Here is a 20,709-nt window from a genome sequence, read left to right as displayed (position 1 = left end):
TCTCACAAGAATTTCGGGTAAGGCTGGATTTGACTGATCATTGGTATTTGTCCCTAAGTTTGATGTGAAAGAGTAGAGAGGATGAGGTACCCTGATATCTCTCTGTTCCTCCATAGGTGCTGCCTTCTCTCTATTTAAAGAATCATGAGATTCCTCCCCTTTTGACTGGAAACCCTCACATTGAACCTCATCTATCAGAGTTAGAAAAAACCTTCCTATTATAAACAACAGCTGAAGTAAGTGTTTTGTTCCTAGCATTCTAAAGAAAGAGAGTAACTTCATTTGTTAAGAAGCAAACATCTTTTGAAACTTGCACTGTCATCAATTGCAACAAATGCTTTTCCTTTCAAGATTTGGAGATGCCAGTGTTGGACTGGGGTGGACGAAGTTAAAAATCACACAACACCAGATTGTAGTCCAGCGGGTTTATTTGGAAGCACTAGCTTTCTGAGCGCTGCTCCTTCCTCAGGTGATCCTTCCTCTACCACTTCCCCTGGCAACTTGTTCCGAACATGCACCACCGTCTGGATGAGAAAGTTACCTTTCAGGTCTTTTTAAAATCTTTTCCGTCTTACCTTATAAACACCTATAAAGGTGTCAATCTTCATGTGACATCTCCCAGTTACACTCTCCCACAGTTCAACACATCACAGCCCTATTACTCATACCAACCATTCATTTACTCCACCTCATGCCCATTCCAACAATATCAGCCTCATGCTCTGCTGGCATGCCCTTCACATACCTACAGTTAGTCAGCTGTGACAGGTGTCACACTGAGGAACATTGCAATGCTACTTCTCAAATTCTGCCTTTTCTCTTGCAGGAGAAGGTGTCACATGTTCACAAAGAAGAGAGTAGAGTCAACGATAACAGAGACTCTTTCATCTCCTGAACTCCAGTGACAAAGTGCATCATTGGGCCATAATATGTCTAAGATGATGTTTTTCTTCTATCCTATCTCTCTCTTTAACTCCCAGCTTACCCTCATCCTCTCAGCCAGTGTGACGAGCAATGGTATCACCATGGACTTCATGCTGTCTTTCCCACTCACCTTTCCTGATGAAGGGCTTTTGCCTGAAACGTTGATTTTGCTGCTCCTCGGATGCTGCCTGAACTGCTGTGCTCTTCTAGCACCACTAATCCAAAATCTGGTTTCCAGCATCTGCAGTCATTGTTTTTACCTAGTTTCCTCATATCAATCCTTCCCTTTAAGATTTCTGGCTTTCAAAATACCCAAGGCATGCTGTCCATCCAGACAGAGTGCCACAGAAGCTGCAATCATTGATCATGAGGTCCCATCATTGGATCTGACATGCACCAGCCCCAATACCAGCATGTAATACCTTGTGGTGAGTCACCTGACACAAATAGGCTAAAGCCAGGATGAGCGAAGAAGGCAGTTTGTGCATCGGTTCAGTGAAGGGCAAGGTCAGAGATCGTTCTATCGCAGAAGACTCAGTTGAGGGTCTCAGTGGGGTTGACTGGTTCATACAGAAATCGCATTGGCTGACAATCCCAACGGCCTCCTGTCTTGCAACGAAGCACTGAGGAATCTGATTCCAAGTTGGCAGAGGATATTGTTCAGAGCTGGTACTCTTTGTTCCATCTCATGGTCCTGCTGGAAGCCCAGAGTAACTGTCACTGCTACCTTCTCCAGCTTTGTTCCAAATCCAAACTGAGATGCCATTTCTCAATGTCTGCCTTTCAAACACGTGTGTTATCTTAAAGATTTATTTCTGCTCACCTTTCGAAATCTTTTCTAGAGAAATGAGTTACAGCCTTTCCTGACAGGTGGGACCTCTTGGTTCCAGTAACACCTCATAATTCTTCTAAGCATTTTGTCCAGTGCTTCTGTAAAATGGAGACGGAACAGTTCTAGGTACAATTGCATTGCAATGCTTCAGAATATATCAAATGAGTTTCCTCATAGAAGATCAAAAAATAGATAATATAGTTGGCATGGAGCTATAGGGCCCTCTGCAGGAGGCTTCATAAACTCTTGATGGTAAATAAAAATTCAACAACCTGAGAGCTTCTGTGATCTGCCTGTTTTCACTGCTGTCCAAGGAGACTTTGCTGGTAACATTCAATTATTAACTGTGCATCTAATGGCCACTCTTCAGCTAATTCAGACAAACAATGCAATATCAAGGAACGGCTGAAGGCCTGGATACTGCAAAGATTATGGGCCCTAATAACATTTCAGCAACAGTACTGATAACTTGTGCTCCAGAACTAGCCATGCCCTGAGCCAAATTGTGCTAGTAGTACAGCACCAAAATCTACCTCAAAATGTGGAAAATTGCCAAGGTATATCCTGCACACAAATAATAGGACAAATCTAATTTGTTCATTGCCACCCAATTATTCTATTGTCAATCATCAGCAAAGTGACGGATGCTAGTTTTTAACAGTGTTAATTTGTATTTACATAACACTGACCAGCTTGTCAATTACTAACTTGCCTTCTGCAATGAAACTGAAGCTAAGATGATTGACCTCCAACAATCACATCATCATCTTTAATGCAAGGAATGTCTCCAGCCAATGGAACATTTTCACACTGTGTATAACATGGTTCCAAAACAGACCACTGCAGAACTGTGCTAGTCATCAGCTGCCACCCTGAAAAAGAGCCTATTAACCTTACCCTCTGCCTTCTGCCAGTTAGCAAATCCTCTATCCATGCCATTACATTGCCCCTAACACTATGGACTCTTGTCTAATCTTGCAGTCATCTGTGCAACACATTGTAAAAGACCTTCTGGAAAACCAAATAGATTGCATCCACTTTGTCTAACTTGCTTATTACTTCCTCAAAGTATTTTAACTTGTCAGGCATGAGCTCCCCCTGATGAAGCTGTGCTGACTCAGCCTTATTTTGCTATGCACTTCCAAGTACTGTATCTTTATTAATGGACACTAAAATCTTATCAACGGTTGAGAGCAGGCTAACCAACCTATAGTTTCCTGTCTTCTGTCTCTCTCCCCTCTTGTGGGGGTGCTCCATTGGCTATTTTCCAACCCTCTGAGACCCTCTCTGACTTCAAACATTCCTTAAAGATCACCAGCAATGCATCTGCATTCTCCTCGGGTATCTCCTTCAGAACTCGGGAGTGTAGTCCATCTGGTCCAGGTGATTTATCCACCTTTAGACCTTTCAGCTTCACCAACACCATCTAGAGTGATGGCCACTATACTCACCTCTGCCCTCTGACTCTCTTCAAAATCTGGTATGTTGCTGTTGTCATCTACTGTGAAAACTTATGCAAACTGATTCAATTCATCGAGTATTTCTTTGTTCCCAATTACTACCTCTCCTCTATCCAATGGTCCAGTGTTTACTCCTACCTCTCTGTAACCTTTTAGCCATCTAAAAAGACTTCTTGCAATCTTAAAGTCATACAGCACTGAAACAGACCCTTCGGTCCAACCAGTCCATGCCAAACATAATTCCAAACTAAATTAGTCCCACCTACCTGGCCCATATACCTTTCCTACTTATGTACTGATCCAAATGTCTTTTAAATGTTGTAATTGTACCCATATTCACCATTTCCTTAGGAAGTTTATTCCACATGCTTTTATACTGTGAGCTAGCTTACTCTCATATTTCACCTTCTCCCCCATTATTGCTTTTTTAGTTATCCTGTGCTGATTTTTAAAGGCTTCCCAATCCTCTCGCTTCGCAGTAATCTTCACCACATTATATGCTCTTTTTCAGCCATAGTTGCCTCACCGTCCCTTTAATGTGTTTTTTTTCTCCTGAATTAACCCGATAATCCCTGCCATTGCTGCTCCACTGTCTTCCTTGCTAGGGTCTCCTTCCAATCAACTGTGGTCAGCTCCTCCCTCATGTCTTTGTAGTTACCTTTACTCAAATGTAATACCATTACATCTGACTCCAGCTTCTCCCTCTCAAATTGCAGGGTGAATTCTATCATATTATGGTCATTTCCCCTAGTGGTTCCTTCATCTAAAGCTCCCTGATCAAGTCTGCTTTATTACATATAATCAAATCCAGCCTTGCCTGTTCTTTAGTGGACTGTACCACAAGCTGCTCCAAAAAAACTATCTTGTAGACATTCCACAAATTCCTTTTCTTGAGATCTGCTACCAACTTGATTTTCCCAGTGCACCGATATAGTGAAGTCCACATGATTATTGTAATAGTGCCTTTCTTACATGCCTTTTTTAATGTTGATTTATTTTCTTCCCCACATCCTGATTACTGCGAGGAGGCCTTTACATAACTTCCACCAGAGGACTTTTTCCTTTGCAGTTAGAGTCATAGAGTCATAAAGATATTCAGCATGGAAACAGACCCTTTGGTCCAATTCGTCCATGCCGATCAAATATCCTAACCTAATCTTGTCCCACTTGTCAGCAGCCTTCCAAACCCTTCAGATTCATATACCCATCCAGATGTTATTTAAATGTTGCAATTGCATTAGCTTCCATCACTTCCTCTGGCTGCTCATTCTATACACGTACCACCCTCTGTGTGAAAAAGTTGCCCTTTAGGTCTCTTTCATATCTTTCCCCTCTCACCCTAAACCTATGCCCTCTAGTTCTGGACTCCCCCACCCTAGGGAAAAGACTTTGTCTATTTATCCTATCCACGCCCCTCATGATTTTATAAACCTCTAGAAGGTCACCCCTCTGATGCTCCAGGGAAAACAGCCCCAGCCTTTTCAGGTTCTCCCTTTCCTCAACTCTATCACACAGATTTTACACCTTCTGACTTTATATCACTTCTTGCTAGCAGTTTAATTTAATTTCTTATCAATAAAGCAACCCCAACCCCTCTGCCCATCTGGTTGTCTTTTCAATAGGTCATGTACTCTTGAATATTTAGTTCCCAGCCCTGATCCCTTGTAGCCAGGTCTCTGTGATACTCACAATATCATACCCCCAATTTCAACCTGCACTATAACTCATTTATGTTACTTCATATATTGCATGCATTTAGTACAATACCATCAGTCCTGCATTGACTCCCCCCTTCTGATAGTTGCCCCCTTATCTACTGCATATGAAGTTACATTCTTGATTCTTTTCAAACTCTCTGTCCCATTACTTGTTCTCAAAAGTTTGATAACTTATGCTCAGCCCTCCCCAACTTTAACTTTTTCCATAATTTTCCATGCAACTGACACCCCTCCCATTCCCCTCCCCACCCCCACTCTTCACATTATCCCTTCTCTTACTACTTAGCCTTATCCACAACCTAGTTATGTGAGTCGCCCGAGACTGAAATTAAACCCGGGTCCCTGGTGCTGTGAGGCAGCAATGCTAACCACCCAGCCACTGTGCCACCTCGGTATACCCAATTACTCTTCAATGGTGTCACTCTTCTGTACGAAGTTCCTGATCCTGGGCTTCAATTTATCCTGTCAAAAAAAACTTTACAAACTATGAGCCAAATAAAACAAGCAAAAAGCACCTCTTCCCCGGCACCATCTTCCCACGTTGCCTCCAAATTTCCCGAACTATATATTCACTTGGTCTGTGTCTCACTCTGAATAGGATCTCTCCTGCCTGACTGTGTAAAGCGTACTTCACCCCAAGAAGCATTAGTGTGCAGAACTATAGGGACAATACTTTGTGAACCAATATTAAAAGGGAGTTTTGACTCACTGCAAATTTCCCAAACCAATCTATCATTTGCTGATAATCAAGAATCAACTGACGGGGTGGTAATTGAATGGATGAATTTTTTTTCTGCTATTTGTAGACGGGACATACCTGGGCAATTTTCCATATTGACATGTAAATGCCAGTATTGTAGCTGTAGTGGAACAGCTTAGCTAGGGCACAACAAATCTGGAGCACACATTTTCAGTACAATTGCAGAAATGTAATATTCTAGGCAATATCTAGAGCCTTCAGCAATTTTTTGAAAGCATTCGAAGTGAATCAAATTGGCTTAAGCCTGGTAACTGTGATGTTGAAATGGGTCAGCCTTATCTTTTGCATTGATGTACTGGGCTCCAAATTATTGAGGATTGGGATATTCGTGGAGCCTCCTTGTGCAGGAAGTTGTTTGATAGTCCACCACCGTTTACAACTGGATGCAAAAGCACTGCAGAGCATAGGTGTGATCCATTATTGTGACATTGCTTATATCTATCTATTGCATATTTATGCATGCTTATACTGTTTGGCATAACGTAGTCCTATATGTAGATTTATCAGGTTGGTACCTCAATTTTAGGTGTGACTGGTGCTGTTCCTGACATGTCCTCCTGCTCTCTCCATTTGAACCAGTGCTGATCCACTGATATGTTGTAATGGTAGAGTGAGAAAATACAAAGCCATGAGCTTACACAGTACAACTGAATACAACTGCTCCTCCTGATGATTCACAGCTCCTCATAAATACTCAATGTTTGAGTTGCTGATTCGTTTTGAATCTATCACATTTAAAACAGTGGTGCAGCCACAGAATGTGATCATCCTGAAAGACAAATCTGTCGTAATAAAATCTGCGCAGTGCTCACCTTTGTTAATACCATCATGCATAAGATGCATGCAGACTGCTGAAAGCAGGGTTAAATAAGATTTTACTTCTTGTTGGTGATGAAGTGCACTTCAGTTCCTGGATGAGTGCAACTGCAAAAACATTCAAGAAGCTTAACACCGTCCAGGACAAAGCAACCTCTTGATTGGGATCCCATCTCATCCACCACCTTAAACATTCTTTGCCTTCACCCATGACACTGAGGCAGCAGAGTGTACCATTTACAAAATGCATTGCAGAAATTCACCAAGGCTTTTTCAACAGCATCTTCAAACCCATAACCACTGTCATCTAGAATGACAAGGGTTACCAAATAAATGAGAACACCACTGCCTGCAAGTTCCTCTCCAAGCTGCACACCCTCTAGACTTGGGAATGTGTACAATTGCTGCCCAGTATCACTGCTATGAAAACCTGGTTATTTCTCTACTAACTGATGGGATATGGCATCTCTCTCACCTTCTTTGTGATATCATGACACATCATTGTGACATCACAATTGATGCAAATTACAGGTTATTTCCCATTTGCTCCAACTGCCCAAAGCAGTGAATTGCATACCTTGTTCCTTATCTTGAAATGATTGATGGGCTTTGGTTCCAAAACTACCCAGCACTAACGCTGTTCTTCAAAAAATGATTTCTACAATCAGATCCCCCAATTATGAGGTAAGAGAATATTTCTCTGGGAGTGATGTTAATGGGAGATTTTGGGACGGGATGTTAGTGAAACAGGAAGTGAATGGGATATGGAATGGGCACAATGGGGGGGGAGGGAAGAGGGGTGGTAGATGAGAATCTAACTCAAAGAGCTTGGTGTAATGAGGACACTTTGATTTCCTGGCTAAAATATTGAGGATAATGGATCTTCTATAGCATTTTAACAACAGGAATGTTATTCATTGCTTTAAGAAGAGACATCTCTCATTCAGGGAGAACATCCCGCATTAGTGAGCTTCCCAACCACATCGTTAACCAATAATACAAGTCGCAACAGCACTGGCCAGGAGCAGAAGCCACAATTCGGATTAAAGGTTATCCACTAACGCCTGACAGTAGGTGTAGTGTAACTACCTGCCTGACCAGGATTGGGTTTCTGATTAATTGCTCATATTTTGGAATTTGGAGCATTGAAATGAGAAATTTCCTTTGGCACTGCATATTTTCCAACAGTTCAAACACTTATGGCAAAACTTTTATACTCTATGCATTGTTTGGATGCGAGCATAAGAGGTACAGTTAGTAAGTTTGCAGATGACACCAAAATTGGAGGTGTAGTGGACAGCGAAGAGGGTTACCTCAGATCACAACAGGATCTTGACCAGATAGGCCAATGGCTGAGAAGTGGCAGATGGTATTTAATTTAGATAAATGCGAGGTGCTGCATTTTGGGAAAGCAAACCTTAGCAGGACTTATACACTTAACGGTAAAGTCCTAGGGAGTGTTGCTGAACAAAGAGACCTTGGAGTGCAGGTTCATAGCTCCTTGAAAGTGGAGTCACAGGTAGATAGGATGGTGAAGAAGGCGTTTGGTATGCTTTCCTTTATCGGTCAGATTACTGAGTACAGGAGTTGGGAGGTCATGTTGCGGCTGTACAGGACATTGGTTAGGTCACTGTTGGAATATTGCATGCAGTTCTGGTGAAACTTGAAAGGGTTCAGAAAAGATTTATAAGGATGTTGCCAGGGTTGGAGGATTTGAGCTATAAGGAGAGGCTGAACAGGCTTGGGCTGTTTTCCCTGGAGCATCGGAGGCTGAGGGGTGACCTTATAGACGTTTACAAAATTATGAGGGGCATGGATAGGGAAAATAGGCAAAGTCTTTTCCCTGGGGTCGGGGAGTCTAGAACTAGAGGGCATAGGTTTAGGATGAGAGGGGAAAAATATAAAAGAGACCTAAAGGGGCAACTTTTTCACATAGTGGGTGGTACGTGTATGGAATGAGCTGCCAGAGGAAGTGGTGGAGGCTGGTACAATTGCAACATTTAAGGGGCGTTTGAATGGGTATATGAATAGGAAGGGTTTGGAGGGATATGGGCCGGGTGCTGGCAGGTGGGACTAGATTGGGTTGGGATATCTAGTCGGCATGGACGGTTGGACCGAAGGGTCTGTTTCCATGCTGTACATCTCTATGACTCTATGACTCTATTGAAAGTTTATGCCAAATTCCACATTCTCTCTCCTCACTAGGTTGATTCCGGGGTTGATTTATGAGGAGAGACTGAATAAGTTGGGATTAGATTCATTGGAATTCAGAAGAATGAGGGGGGAATCTTATAGAAACATAAAAAGTTATGAAAGGAATCAATAAAATAGAAATAGATAGGATGTTTCCACTGGTAGGTGAGACTAGGACAAGAGGGCATAGCCTCAAGATTAGAGGAAGCAGGTTTAGAACTGAGCTGAGAAGGAACTTCTTCACCCAGAGGGTTGTTAATCTATGGGATTCCTTGCCCAGGGAAGTAGTTGGCACAACTTTAGTAATTACTTTTAAAGCTAATGTAGATACCTTTTTGAAAAATAAATAAATTAAGGGATATGGTGAAAATGCGGGTGAGTGGAGCTGAGTCCACCGAAAGATTAGCCACATGTGGCTAATTGAGTGGCGGAACAGGCTCGAAGGGCCAGACAGTCTACTCCTGCTCCTAATTCTTATGTTCTTATGTTCTCCTCCTAGCACCTCACTGTCTCTCACTCCACACACATTTGCATTTTGCTCTTCCTTCTTTTGCCAGCTGAATCTCGCTTTCTCCCTCCCTTAGGACTCCTCTCTATACTTGGCTTTATTTAATTTTATACACACATACATGATACATTAACAGAACAGTTACATCACAGAATGAGACTATTTGGCCCATCATGTCTGCACTAACTTTCTGCAAGAGTAGCTCCATTTACCTGTCTTTTTTCCCCAAAACCTTCCATACTCCTTCTCTTCAGGTAATAATTCAATTCCTTTTGTAAATCCATGACTGAACCTGCCTCCCCCATATTCTTCTCCAGTGCATTCTACATTCAAACTACTCACTGTGCAAAATTACCTTCAATCTGTATTCTTTGGATCTTTATCCTTCCACTAATGGGAACAGTTTTTCCCTGTTTCCTCTATCCAGGCATCTCCTGACTTTGAAGATCTCGATCAGATGTTTTCTCAGCCTTCTCTACTCTAAGAACAGCCCCAGTTTCTCCTGAATGTCATCATCCTTAGTATGAATACCAAATCTCTGCAATCTCTCTTCTACTTTCATATCCTTCCTAATGTATGGGGCCTTGAATTGGAAACAATATGCCAGTTGAAGAATGACAGCTTTTTATTCAGGTTTATCACAATTTCTTCGTTTTTGTATGTTATGAAAGGAATACATGCAGCTGTATGTTGCAAATTAACTATTTGTAATTCATGCATGATGACACCAGATCCCTCTGTATCACAAATCTGTGCAATCACTCACCTTGTAGATAAAATGCTTTTTAACTATTCTGTCAAAATGGCCAATTTCATATTTTCCTACATTATACTGTATTTTCCATGTCTTTGTCCAATCACTTAACCCATCCATATGTATTTTTGTAGCCTCCTTATGTCCTTTTAACAAATTACTTTTCTAGCTATCTTTGCATCATCAGCAAATGTAGATCATATCTTTTGTTATCCAATGACGCCTGGCTCAATCTCTCATGTTGGAGCCCTCCAAACTGCCTTCAAAAGGGATCACTGTAACTTTTCAGCTGTGATCAAATGGCCAAAAGAATGGCATTTTCTTTTATGGATGTGTGTTTTAAAAATTTTTTCACAATTTCAAATACCTCTTTGTTTACCTTCTAAAGAGTGTATGGAATTTTAAGTATTCATCTTAGCATCTACATTTCAAAGATCTGTATTTTCTTCCACAGGTCTTTATGCATTGTCCAGGTTTCTGAGGTGGATAAGTATGTGGACAGATATAGCATCTTATAAATTATTTCCTTCATCTTCACAAAATTACTTCTGACAATTTTTATCCTTCTTCTAAGATCTGCATTACATCTGCCACTAATTGTTATGATAATGATTTTGAACACAAACAGTTCAGCAAATTTCTTAATCTCTCTAGAGGTGAATTGGGTTCCATTATGACTCTTTCAGAAGTCTCTTGCTCAGCAATCAAAACTCATACAGCTATAATAATTGAAATGATTTCTTGGCTTGAACACAACTGTCAGAATGCTCTGATACTGCTTCTTTATAGGTTGCAAAACCATGTCTTTTTATTTTTCTGGAGTTTGGTTCTGGACAAAAAAGAACTGGTTTAAAAGCCAATGATTATTGCAGGATTACTGGATTGCTTCTAAAAGCAATATACCTGACACTGTTTGTATGTGTTCTTTGTACAGCTATTTGTTCAAGTACCGAGGGCAGTCCATTTGCTGATGTGCTGAAGCCAAGGGTACAAGTGTACAAATGAACTTCAGCTGGCAACAAATATGTGATTGTTTTGTGGCCAGTTGATAAGTTACTGATGGTCAGAAGCCTCTGACATACTGGTTAAAATGCTACAGCTTACAGCAACAGATGAGAGAAAGTTATATTGGCTTTCGTCAGGTTTGAGGGTTTTTATTCAGGGAGAAGGACTGATTTTTCTCTCTCAGAGATCCAATTGCTTCTCCCCGTTCATACTCACAAGCTGTTCAGCTACCTGGGAGTCAATTACATCATTGTTGACAGGCAGAAGGCCTTCGTTATTGACAACTGGCTACCATTCCACAGACCAATCATTCACTTGTTGCTTGCTGAATTCCCCTTTTTACATAGCCTTTGGCTCCAGTTGACTTATAGTAACCTTTCCTTCTACTTGATCCAACAATTATATAAACACTATTCTCAAGAATATCAGGTATCCCACTTTTAAAAATTTGTAGCAATCCTTTTCACCAATCCTTGACTTTCAAAACAGTTATTTTTTCCATTTCAGTTTGTAATCAAAAATACAGAAAAATAGACAAATACAGCCATTACAGCTGTCAAAGGGGCCTTGGTAAATTTCTGCAGTACATCTTGATAATGGTACACACGCTGCTGTTACTGAGCGTCGGTGGTAAAGAAAGTGAATGTTTGTGGATATGGTGCCAATTAGTCAGATTGCTTTGTCCTGGATTGGGATGAACATCTGCACTTCTGACCTTATGATAAAGAGATGATCATTAACAAGCTATAGGACACTACTATAAGAAACTCCTGTAGAGATGTCTTACAGTTGAGATGACTGTCATCCAACAAGCACAACCGTCTTCCTTTGGGCCAGGTAATATCCAAGCAGTGCAGAGTTTACCCCGATTCCCACCGACTCCAGTTTTGCGAGGGTTCCTTGATGCCACACTCCAACAAATTTCTCTGTTCAGTTTCATTTGCTTTTTGTATCTTCATAGCAATTATTACAACTGATTGGCTTGTGAGGTCATTATAGGCCAGTTAAAAGTCAATCACATTGCTGTGGATCCACAATCACATGTAGGCCATACCAGGTGAGAATGGCAGATTTCCCTTCCTGATGGGTTTCCTCCTCTAAATGGGTTTTTTCTGACAATCAACTATAGTTTCAAGGTCATCATTAGACATTTAAATCCAGAACATAATGATCATAGGGTCCTTGGGTTTATAAACAGAGGCATAGAGTATAAAAGCAAGGAGGTGATGCTATAGCTCAACAAATTATTGTTCAGACCGCATTTGGTGTGTTGTGTTCACTTCTGGGCACTTCATTTAAGGAAGAATGTTAAAGTCCTCGAGAGAGCGTAAAGAAGATTTTAGAATAACAGGAATGAGTGGTTTTGAATACAAGGAACGGTTAGAGAAATTGGGCTTACTCTACTTGGAGCAGAAAAGATTAAGAGGTGACCTCATTGAGATGTTTAAAATTATGAAGAATTTTGACAGGGTAAAGATGGATATTCTGTTTATACTAGTTGATATCTCAATAACTCAGGATCACAATTTCAAGATTGTCAGCAAGAGAGTTAGGAGTGAGATGTTGAGAAGCTTCTTTATTCAGAGAGTTGTTAGGATTGGGAATGTGTTGGCTGGGAGAATGGTGCAGACAAATCCTTTAGGAGGTTTCAAAAGATAACTGAATATATATTTGAAAGTAATTAATTTGGAGGGTTGCGGTGATAAGCTGGAGAATGGGACTAGCTAGGTAGCTCCTTAAGAACCAGTACTGACATGATGGGTCAAATGGCCTCCTTCTGTATTGTAAAATTTTTTGATTCTGTATTTAGTGAATTTAATTTTCACCAACTGCTATGGTGGTATTTGAACTCAAGTTCCCAGGGCATTACCTGCGTCTCTGGATTAATAACCAAGCTATCACTAGGTGAAGTCATAACTTGTTGAATATTGCTTCTCAAAGACAAAAAGTCTCTGTCTGTTCCTGGAGGAAAATATAGATTTTGTTCCAAAGAGTAGTCATACTAGACATGAAGTATTCACCAAGGCATATGATTGCAACTCTCATTATTGCATGCATCATCATGTCAACTTAAAGATTCACACCTACCTCACCCTTGCAAAATACTGAGCCTTCTTGCCCTCTGCACTTCCTACTCAGTCACTGGGAATACACCTCAACTGTTCCTACACCATCAATAATGGTTCTTGTCTCCACTTCCGTCATACTCAGTCCCTCCCATTGCCTCATTGAAAGGTTAAATTGACTGAAACTCGCAGATTGATGCTTCCACATCACCCTGACTCACCTACCTGTAATTCTTGGACTGGTTACTCTTTACTCATTTGATTGACCTTGAACAACCCTTCTGACTGGAATTGGAATTGACTGACAGTGGTGATGCCCCTGACTGATCATAGTCCCCCTTGACTTCATTAAAGATTGCTCCTCTTGACTTTCGCACATCTTCATTGAATCTATGCTCTTGGTCCAACCAGGAAAGAGGTATTGCTGGATCTGGTGCCGGGAAATGAGGTGGTTTATATGGACCATGTATTTATGTGGGATTACAACATGACTGGTACCTGCCCACTTTTCACTCATGAAGCACATGCAGTGTGTTTGCTACATATGATAGGATGCTTTTGTTCTTTTTTCCCCCCAACATTTCCAGCTCCATAATCCTCCAAGGATCTCTGCGCTCCTCTAACTCTGAGCTCTTGAACATCCCTGACTTCAGTTGACATGCCTTACCTCCATCTTCCTGGCACTAACTTGTGGAAGTATCTTCCTAAACCTCTTCAACTCATTTTGCTCCTTTCAAACCTTTCTATAAATCTAACTCTTTGACAGAACCCTGTCTTAATAACATGTTATGTGACATGTAACTGTGTCTGCTTCAAAACACTTAAAAGGTTTAATTCATTTATGGGGTGTGGGTGTCGTGAGTGGGGTAAGATGGGGCAGTAGGTGATGAAGGTCCAGTGAGGGAGCAGAGGATGTAGACAGGGGAGGGGTGAGGGTCTAGTGAGGAGGGTATTGGGGTGAGTGTGTAGTGAGGGGAGTGGTTGAGTGTGTAATGAAGGGTTGAGTGTGTAAAGTAAGGAGAGTGAATTGAGCGTGTGTGTTTCAAGTGAGAGGTTAGTGTGTAGATGGTAGTGAGTGTGTAAAGTGTAAAAGTGAGGGCTGTCTGGACCTGGCCCGGTGACTGCGAGAACGCAGTGCTCTCGTTGCTGGGATGCGCCAGCAGCTGGAGTTTGAGTCGAAGGGGTGGGGATGGGGAGTGGGGGGAGCTGTAGCTCCATCGGAGATTTGGACTTTCTGTTCTCTTTGTGACTGCGGGACCCAGAGCCGGGAACGCGACGTGAATGAGAGCGGCTCCAGGAGCTGGGAAATGCAAACAGGCGGCATGGGGTGAGTAAGGGGGCCAGGCTGCGGGCTGCCTGGCCCGGCCAGGGTCACTCTCTTTGTGCCGGGTGGGGTGGCGGGGAGGGATCGAGAGCGCTCCCTTTGTGTGGCCGCAGCCCGGCTTTACAACTCCCCAAGTGGAAAGTTCAGTCCCGGACTCTCCCCGCCGTCAGGCCGCTGCTTTGACTTTTCCAGCTCCCAGTGTTAAACATACTGAAATCAAAGTGAAACTGTACCAACTCCTGACATTGTTCCAGCCACTGCCCGCAATGGGGCCATTCAGCCAATCGAGTCTGTTCTCGACAGAGATCAATATCAGATTCCTGCTCACATTCACCCAACAACATCTTTCAATCTCAATGTTGACATCTTGCATAAGGAATGCTAGCTTCGCCTGAGAGATTAACGGGCATCTACTGAGAATCGTTAAGTAACAGAGCAGAATATAAAAGTTGGCAGGCTGTGAGCAGGGAACCTGCATGTTCCAACTGCTGACAAATCTGTAGCAATGATGTGGCTGGGGGAGTGGGGGTTGGGTCGTTTTTCCAAATAATATTCCCAAATTTGCTGCAAACACAAGAGTGTGTGACTCTGAAGGTACTTGTAGGACAGGCTTCCATGAAATTTAGTCAGGCTGAGTAAGTGGGCAGGAGCATGGCAGAGGGAATATATTGTGGATACGTCTGGAGTTAGGAAACAAGCACAGAATATTTCTGAAATGATGAAGCAATTTAAAAAAAGTGTTGCTGTCCAAAAGATCCAAGATAGGAAGGTGCTCTTTTTGTACATGTCACCGAATTTTAGCACACAGGTGTGGCAAGTAGTTTGGAAGGTAAACAGCATGTTAACCTTGGTTACACAAGGATTTCACTACATCAGCAAAGACGTCTTACAGCAACTACACATAAAACTGGCTAAACCATTCCTGAAGATTGAGTGCAGTTGTGGTCCCATTCCGTGATCCTGTAGTTCTGAGGAAGGGTCAATTGACGTGAAACATCAATTCTGATTTCTCTGCACAGATGCTGCCAGACCTGCTGAGCTTTTTCAGCAATTTCCGTTTTAGTCCCTAATCCTACAGAGCTGGGCTCCCCAAAGTAGAGGTTATGAACCCCAAGTGGGGTCCTGGGCTGTACTTTTGGGGTTCATGATCTGAGGAAGCATTGGCAGCTGTGGAGCCCTCCAGCTGAGCCATAAGAGTTGCATTCTGTCTTAAACAGACCCCTGCTGACTCAATTCTCATGAGAGGTTGTGACAATTTAAAAGGCTCAAAAATGGAGTCACATTGGGAAACACGGTCAAAGAATACAATTCATCTGTGGAATTCCCTGCCCAGTGATACAGTTGAGACTATCACGTCGAATGTTTTTAAGGCAAAAATATATAGATCTTTGAACAGTAAAGGAATTCAGAGTTATAGTGAACAGGCGGGTTGGTGGAGCTGAGTCAACGAAGAGATCAGCCATGATTTTATTGAATGGTGGAGCAGGCTCAAGGGGCCAGATGGCCTACTCCTGCTCCTGTTTTGTGTGATCTTATGTTCACCAGATTCCTGGCGTTGTGGGACTGTCCTACAAGGAGACCTTTCTGGAGTTTCAAACAATAAAAGGCAATCTCATAGAAACTTGCAAAATTCTTAAAGGGATAGACAGGGTAAATGCGGAAAGAATCATTTCCCCAGGCTGTTGATTATAAGCTAGGGACATAGAATCAGGGATAGGCCCTTTTGGACTGAGATGAGGAAGAATTTCTTTACTGAGAATGTTGACTCTTTGGAATTCTCAATCTCACATTTTTTTAAAAATGTGGAAACAGGCCCTTCAGCCCAACAAGTCCACACTGACCCATTCCCCTACATTTACCCCTGACTAATGCACCTAACCTACACATTTCTGAACACTTTGGGCAATTTAGCAAGGCCAATTCACCTAACCTGCACATTTTTGGATTGTGGCGGGAAACCCACGCAGACATGGCAAGAACGTGCAAACTCCACACAGACAGTCACCTCAGGCTGGAAGCAAACCCAGTCCCTGGTGCTGTGAGGCAGCAATGCTAACCACTGAGCCACCATGCCACCTGTGGAAGCTCAGTCATTAAGAATGTTTCAACAAAACTTGATAGGTTTCTAGCTTTTAATAACGACAAGCGATATGGGGATCGTGTGGGGAAATGCCATTGAAATAGATGATGAGCTATGATTAGAATGGTGGAACAGGCTCAAGGGGCTGAGTGGCCTGTTCCTGTTCCCTACTTATTCTGTTCCATGAATGAACAACAAAATAATTCACTGCCTGGTCTCAGCAGCAACTTGAGAAAGTGGGTCTTGTTTGGATGTATTGGGTGCCTGGCTTCAAAGTAGCTTACACTCTCCCTCACTCATGCACTCACTCACACTATTGTCACACTCACACAATCATTCACGCACTCACACACAAAAGCTTTTATGATGCCCTGTTTGAATCAGAAATTAATTCAGTGAGGTTGAAACTGTAATACTGCTCTGAGGGAATACCATGCATATGATGTGGCAGGGCAGTTGCTGAGACCATATTTTGCCTCATGGAGGATTTTAAATCAAGGGGCACCGTTTCAAAATAAATGATTTCCCATTTAAGATGGAGGTTATAAGAAATTTCTTTTCTCAGATGATTGTTCATTTTTAGAATTCAAATTCACAGTGAGCAGTGGAGGCTGAATTACTAAATATATTCAAATCTGATTTTGACAGAATTTTGATTGACCTGGGATTCAAGAGTAATGACAGGAATGTGGAAATTAGGCCATAACTTGATCAACCATGACCTGAGTGAATGTTGCAGCAAGTTGGAGAGGCTGAATGATCTACTCCTCCTATTTCTTCTAATCAAGTGATCATTGCAGAGACTGGCTGCAAACTGGTCATAAAATTGTGTTAAATATTCCATAAAATTATAAGGTATTTAAAAAAGGTCAAGAAAAATTACGTGAACAACATTTATTCAATTTGATTGCAGATATTATTACAAGGAAAAAAGTAGGTTGTTGCCAGGGAAGGCATTCACCAGAGAGTGGATTGTTGCAAGTAAAGCAGAAACCATATTTTTGGCATGTAATGGGAATTGTCAATAGACTTCTTGATAGCAGCAATGAAATTACAGATTGGACTAATTCGTGGACTAGAGCAGTTTGTAACTAAAGCATAGTTATTTTAAGAAGTTTTAATTTCCATATAGATTAAGACACACTGCTCCACAATCAGAAAGTTGGTGAATTTCTTCAGTGTATTGATGCTAGATCTCTGTAGCGACATCTTTTAGAATCTGTAAGAGTACAGGCTATTCTAGATTTAATGAGTACTGAACCAAAGCTAATAATCCTCTGTAAGAGGTCTTTTAACTGACAGTAAGCATAATATGAATAAATTCTGTGTTGGATATGAAAAGGAGAGGTACTCAGTAACTGTGATTACTAATAACATTAATGTTAATTTTAGCGGGATGGGACAGAAACTGAAATAGCAAATTGGTTAAAGCTGTTATCAGGTAAAACTACAGATAAACAATGAAAGGTGTTCAAAATATTAAATTTAATACAGGACCATCCAGCAGTCTCTATGAATGAAAATAGCTTTAGTCAATTGCAAAGTTGAAATGTAAAATACAACTAATAGGATATAAGTAAGTGTAAAGTTTAGTCGGATTGGGGATTGGTAGAGAAACAAAGACAAAGACAAAAAAGGCAAACAAATCCCAATAACAGCTTCAGAAAAGCTATTCTAACAGGGGGAGTTAAGAGAAATGTTGTGAAAGTAGAGGACAATGTAGTCAGAGCAATGGACACAATTCTCTGTAGCTAAGACTGGAGGTGCAGACAGCTGTGTTCCCTGTTATACACCAAATGATAACTGTATTTGAATAAAATTGATGTCCATACTTTTATGTGAGAGCTTTATTTTAGTTAGCACACTCCACAAAATTCGCATTCCACTGATTACAAGCTATGTTTATATAACCAATTCAAGCCCAGTTAACGTTTAATTAATATACTGCATCCATCAACGGTTCCCTCATTCCATTACGTTTCAGGCATTCCTTCAACTACATTAGATAAACATTGCCAAGAGCTGAGGTTCAGGACTCCTCTGTGGGCAGAAGTATAACTTGCAGTGGGAGGAGGAATGTCCAGTTGCTAAGGTCCATGTAGGTATCAATGCCAATGACAGAACAAAGAAAGAGGTTCATAGAGTATGAGCAACTAGGGTCTAAATTAAGATGCATAACCTCAAAAAGGTAATAATCTCTGGATTATTACCTAAAGCACAGCAAATGAGCATATAGTAAATAAAGGTTTCTATCATGGGGCACTGGGAAACATCATGGTTTCTGGGACCTGGACTGTGCTGGAACCAGAGTTCCACTGAGTCATTAATAGTGAGGACTTTAAACTAAATAGTGAAGGCTTAATGAGTGGGCAAGCACATGGCAGATAATGTATGAAATATTATCCACTTTGTTATGAAAATCGGATATCCAAAATATTTTTTGAATGAGAGGTTGGAAAATATTGATGTGCAAAAGAACCTAGAAATCACTGTTCACAAAAGAATAGGAAATGATATCACCAACCCAAGGAAACCAAAACACCTAAACAGCAAGTGGTCATAACACCAGTGCTTCACTGGAGGCTCACTGACGATGTTACCTACTATGTTGACAAAATGTCTGAAAACGAACCATCCAGCTCAGCAAGCAAATCTATATCCAGAACCTCAACCTGAACTACACATCTTAAAACCATAAGACCATAAGACATAGGAGCGGAAGTAAGGCCATTCGGCCCATCGAGTCCACTCCGCCATTCAATCATGGCTGATGGGCATTTCAACTCCACTTACCTGCATTCTCCCCATAGCCCTTAATTCCTTGTGACATCAAGAATTTATCAATTGCTCCCTTGAAGACATTTAGCGTCCCAGTCTTCACTGCACTCTGTGGCAATGAATTCCACAGGCCCACCACTCTCTGGCTGAAGAAATGTCTCCGCATTTCTGTTCTGAATTTACCCCCTCTAATTCTAAGGCTGTGTCCACGGGTCCTAGTTTCCTCGCCTAACGGAAACAATTTCCTAGCGTCCACCCTCTCCAAGCCATGTATTATCTTGTAAGTTTCTATTAGATCTCCCCTTAATCTTATAAACTCCATGAATACAATCCCAGGATCCTCAGCCGTTCCTCATCTTCAAAACTCGTGAAATATATTCTGTCAGAAGGTTATGAGTCTTATGAGTCTTTGGAACCCCCTTCCTGAAAAGGTGGTGGAAACAGAATTTTTTTTTAAGAGCATCCCTACAGTGTGGAAACAGGCACTTTGGCCCAACAGGTCCACACCGATCCTCCGAAGTGTATCCCACCCAAAATCATTTCACTATCCTATTACTCTACATTTACCCCTGAATAATGCACCTAACCTACACATCCCTGAATACTATGGGCAATTTAGCATGGCCAATTCACCTGACCTGCACATTTTTGTATAGTGGGAGGAAACCCACACAGATACAGGGAGAATGTGCAAACTCCACACAGTCAGTCCCCAAGACTGGAATCAAACCTGGGTTCCTAGCACTGTGAGGTAGCAGTGCTAACCACTGAGGCACCGTGCCGTTCATTCTTGTATATTTTTCAAGAAAAGTTAGATAGATTTTTGTTCTGCACAAGTGGGTGAAAGGTTAACAGAGGCAGGCAGGAATGTAAACTTTTAGTTATATTCATCTTATTTAATGGCAGATCAGGCTTGAGGGGCTGAATAGCCCATTTCTGATCTTGATTTGAATGCATATGTGTGGTATACAAATATAGTAGATATAACCTTGTGTATTCATATATTTAGTTTCCAGTACACATATGTGCCACACTGCAAACTCAAATTACAACTCAAACTTGGTTGTCTATTTAATTCATTGCACATCCTTGATTATTCAGAAAATGCTATCCAATTACAGAATCAAATCTAATGTCAGATAATGTTTTGAGAGTTTTTCAAGTGCATGCTGGTTGGATTGATGCAAACAGCCAAAGAATATTCCATTCGGTACGAGCTACTAGTCTTTGGGACATAAGGAGAAAGTGAGGACTGCAGATGCTGGGGATCAGAGTTTAAAAATGTGTTGCTGGAAAAGCGCAGCAGGTCAGGCAGCATCAAAGGAGAAGGAGAATGGATGTTTCGGGCATAAGCCCTTCTTCAGGAATGAGGAGGGTGGGCTAAGCAGGCTAAGATAAAAGGTAGGGAGGAGGGACTTGGGGGAGGGGCGTTGGGAATGCGATAGGTGGAAGGAGGTTAAGGTGAGGGTGATAGGCCGGAGAGGGGGTGGG

General features: G+C 41.6%; 1 protein-coding gene across 2 annotated transcripts in view; it reads left to right on the top strand.

Moving 5' to 3' along the window:
• The first annotated feature begins 14,254 nt into the window (after positions 1-14,254).
• masp1 (MBL associated serine protease 1) overlaps positions 14,255-20,709 on the top strand; it is a 133,359-nt gene continuing 126,904 nt past the window's right edge. For both annotated transcript variants that reach the window (XM_043702533.1, XM_043702532.1), the window contains exon 1: positions 14,255-14,363. In XM_043702533.1, the coding sequence (XP_043558468.1) occupies positions 14,344-14,363 (20 nt within the window). In that variant the 5' untranslated portion in view covers positions 14,255-14,343. The remainder of the gene's footprint in view (positions 14,364-20,709) is intronic.

The sequence above is a fragment of the Chiloscyllium plagiosum genome, chromosome 13, assembly GCF_004010195.1.
Source record: "Chiloscyllium plagiosum isolate BGI_BamShark_2017 chromosome 13, ASM401019v2, whole genome shotgun sequence".
NCBI lineage: Eukaryota > Metazoa > Chordata > Chondrichthyes > Orectolobiformes > Hemiscylliidae > Chiloscyllium > Chiloscyllium plagiosum.
The sequence above is the reverse complement of the archived record's forward strand: the minus strand, read 5'-3'. Positions and strand labels throughout refer to the sequence as shown.